This window comes from Perca fluviatilis, chromosome 2 (genome assembly GCF_010015445.1).
Source record: "Perca fluviatilis chromosome 2, GENO_Pfluv_1.0, whole genome shotgun sequence".
NCBI lineage: Eukaryota > Metazoa > Chordata > Actinopteri > Perciformes > Percidae > Perca > Perca fluviatilis.
Window position 1 is genome coordinate 6,766,026 of NC_053113.1, and position 2,543 is coordinate 6,768,568.

General features: G+C 36.0%; 1 protein-coding gene across 1 annotated transcript; it reads left to right on the forward strand.

Annotated features, from left to right (window-relative positions):
- Nucleotides 1–426: 426 nt before the first annotated feature.
- On the forward strand, nt 427–1,356 carry LOC120545496 (olfactory receptor 6N1-like). Its single transcript, XM_039779865.1, has one exon. It carries the CDS (start codon nt 427–429, stop codon nt 1,354–1,356), a length of 930 nt encoding a protein of 309 aa, XP_039635799.1.
- The last annotated feature ends 1,187 nt before the right edge of the window (nt 1,357–2,543 follow it).

Sequence of the window (2,543 nt, forward strand, 5' to 3'; positions counted from 1 at the left end):
CTATTTGACCTGACAATAGGAATCATCGACAACCAGTAGGTCCTTTGATGAGGACATCAGTCTGCTGCTGGGAGAATCAATTGACTTGGAACGTTTAAAAGAAACAGACGCAGAGTTTCAGCTCAGTTGGGAGGGACTCTTGAGTAGAGCAGAGCAGCAGATGAATGTGAGGATTAATACAATGTCATGAACTGTGCCTCCTAAGGTTTAATCTTTGTGTTATATAGATTTAGTTCAGGGTAATGGTAGGTTTGGGTTTTGTGGCTTATTTCCTTTCATAATGAAGAATGAATCGGTTTACTGTTGCTTCACATGAGTTTAAAGTGTAAACCATATCTTTACATATCTGGAACTAAATGTCACACAATAGTTAAGTTTAGTTTATCCTCCTATATTTTGATTGCTTAATGAACCAAAGGAGGGATCATGATAAACTCTACTCAGGTTTTATATTTTGCACTCGTTGCCTATTTTGACACTGGGGCTTTCAAATATTTATATTTCATGATTGTTATGTTTTTATATATGTTAATAGTTTGTACCAATCTTTTGCTGATTGTGGTTATCTGTATGAACAGAAGCTTACATGAACCTATGTACCTTTTTCTGTGCAGCCTGTTTGTAAATGAACTGTATGGTAGTACAGGGTTGTTTCCATTCCTTCTGGTTCAGATCCTCTCTGACATTCACACTGTTTCTGCTTCTCTTTGTTACTTGCAGATTTATTGTGTGCATTTCTATGGAAGTGTAGAATTGTTTACCTTAGGAGTCATGTCTTATGACAGATATCTTGCTATCTGTTATCCTCTGCATTATAACACTCGTATGACATCTAACAAGGTTGCCATGCTTATTGCGGCCGTATGGTTATACAGTGTACTTCCAACGGTTGTCATAATGTCTCTGAGTGTCCCTTTACAGCTGTGTGGGAAGAAGATTCAAAAAGTGTACTGTGACAACTACTCCATTGTTAAACTGGCATGCTTCGACACAACTGTCAATAACATATATGGACTTGTGTACATGTTTACAGTAATATTTGTTCTTATAATTCTCATTCTTTACTCCTACATGAGGATTCTTAAAGTTTGTTATTCTGGTTCTAAACAGACCAGACAGAAAGCTATCAGTACCTGCATACCTCACCTTCTTTCCCTGCTCAACTTTTCTTTTGGGTGTTTCTTTGAAGTAGTGCAAGGGAGATTTAATATGAACAGTTTACCCATCATGTTACGCATTTTTCTTTCATTGTACTGGCTTACGTGCCAGCCGCTCTTCAATCCTGTAATGTACGGACTAAAAATGTCCAAAATTCGTAACATATGTAGAAGTCTTGCTTTTGGTAAAATAATGTAGAACAGGCCTATAGAGCTGAATAATGCTACCTAAAGTTACGATTAATTGAACATATTACCCTGATGATAATTAATGAAAGATTTTTTATTTTATTTTTTTCACTGTCAAGGTTTGTACTGTAAACATGCTCAACTATTAGAGGAATGATTTTATTTCTAATGACAGAGTGCATATCTTATCTTTGTGATTTTTAAAATACTTAAAGGAAACACACAGATGAACTATTTATGAGTATTTATTAGGGATGCACCGGATCCAGGATTTGGGTTTGGATTTAACGTTAGCTTTCTAATTTCACCCACCCAACATGCCTTCTGTAGTGGAATGGCTTCAAATGACAACCAAAAACGCTTGTCTTTTACTGTGAACATTTACTGTTCAATATGTTGCAGTTTTACAAACAGGAAAGTGAACAACTTAAGCTTGACGGACATGTTTTGCATCTAGCGTCTCACGTTCATCTCAGTAATCTAGCAAGACTACACAACAGACAACTTCCGTGTAGGCTACTTCAAAATAAAATCACTTCCTGTGACGGTTAGCAGTAAAATTAAATTACTGTTAAACAAATAAGGTTGTGTACCTGTAAATATCAGCTGTAAATCAAGTACTGTAAATAATGTAAATAGTGAGATTTAATCACACTATAATTTACCATTTCCTTTAGACCGTTTTAAACTAAACAACATGAATGTTGTATTTAAGCGCTTTAAACAAACATTTCATAACACCTTCATTGTACACTGGTTTGCTCATCTGACGATAGCGATGTGCTTTCCTACGATGTGAAAAGAGCGTGTAAATTCAACATTAAGTTGTTACATTTAACTATTTTAGAGACCGTAGACGTTGTTTACTTCATTAATGTGTTCACTGTGTTAATGGACTGAGGATGGGAGGAGGATTTCGGTTTCGGATTCGGAAGAATCTTAACCAGTGGATTTGGTATTCGGCTGTACCCCAAAAATCTGAATTTGGTGCATCCCTATTATTTATTGAATATTAACAGTTGAAATCAAAGCACACATTACTCGAAAAGAAAATGTTACATTTTAGTTTTAATGTAAAAAGCAATTTTCCTGAAAAAGTAGACACAAAATAAATGACGCATGACGGTCATGTTTTGTCGGCTTAACTCAATTGGAACGGCCGTCACCTCGCAGTGATCAGCGACCGGCTCACACCTT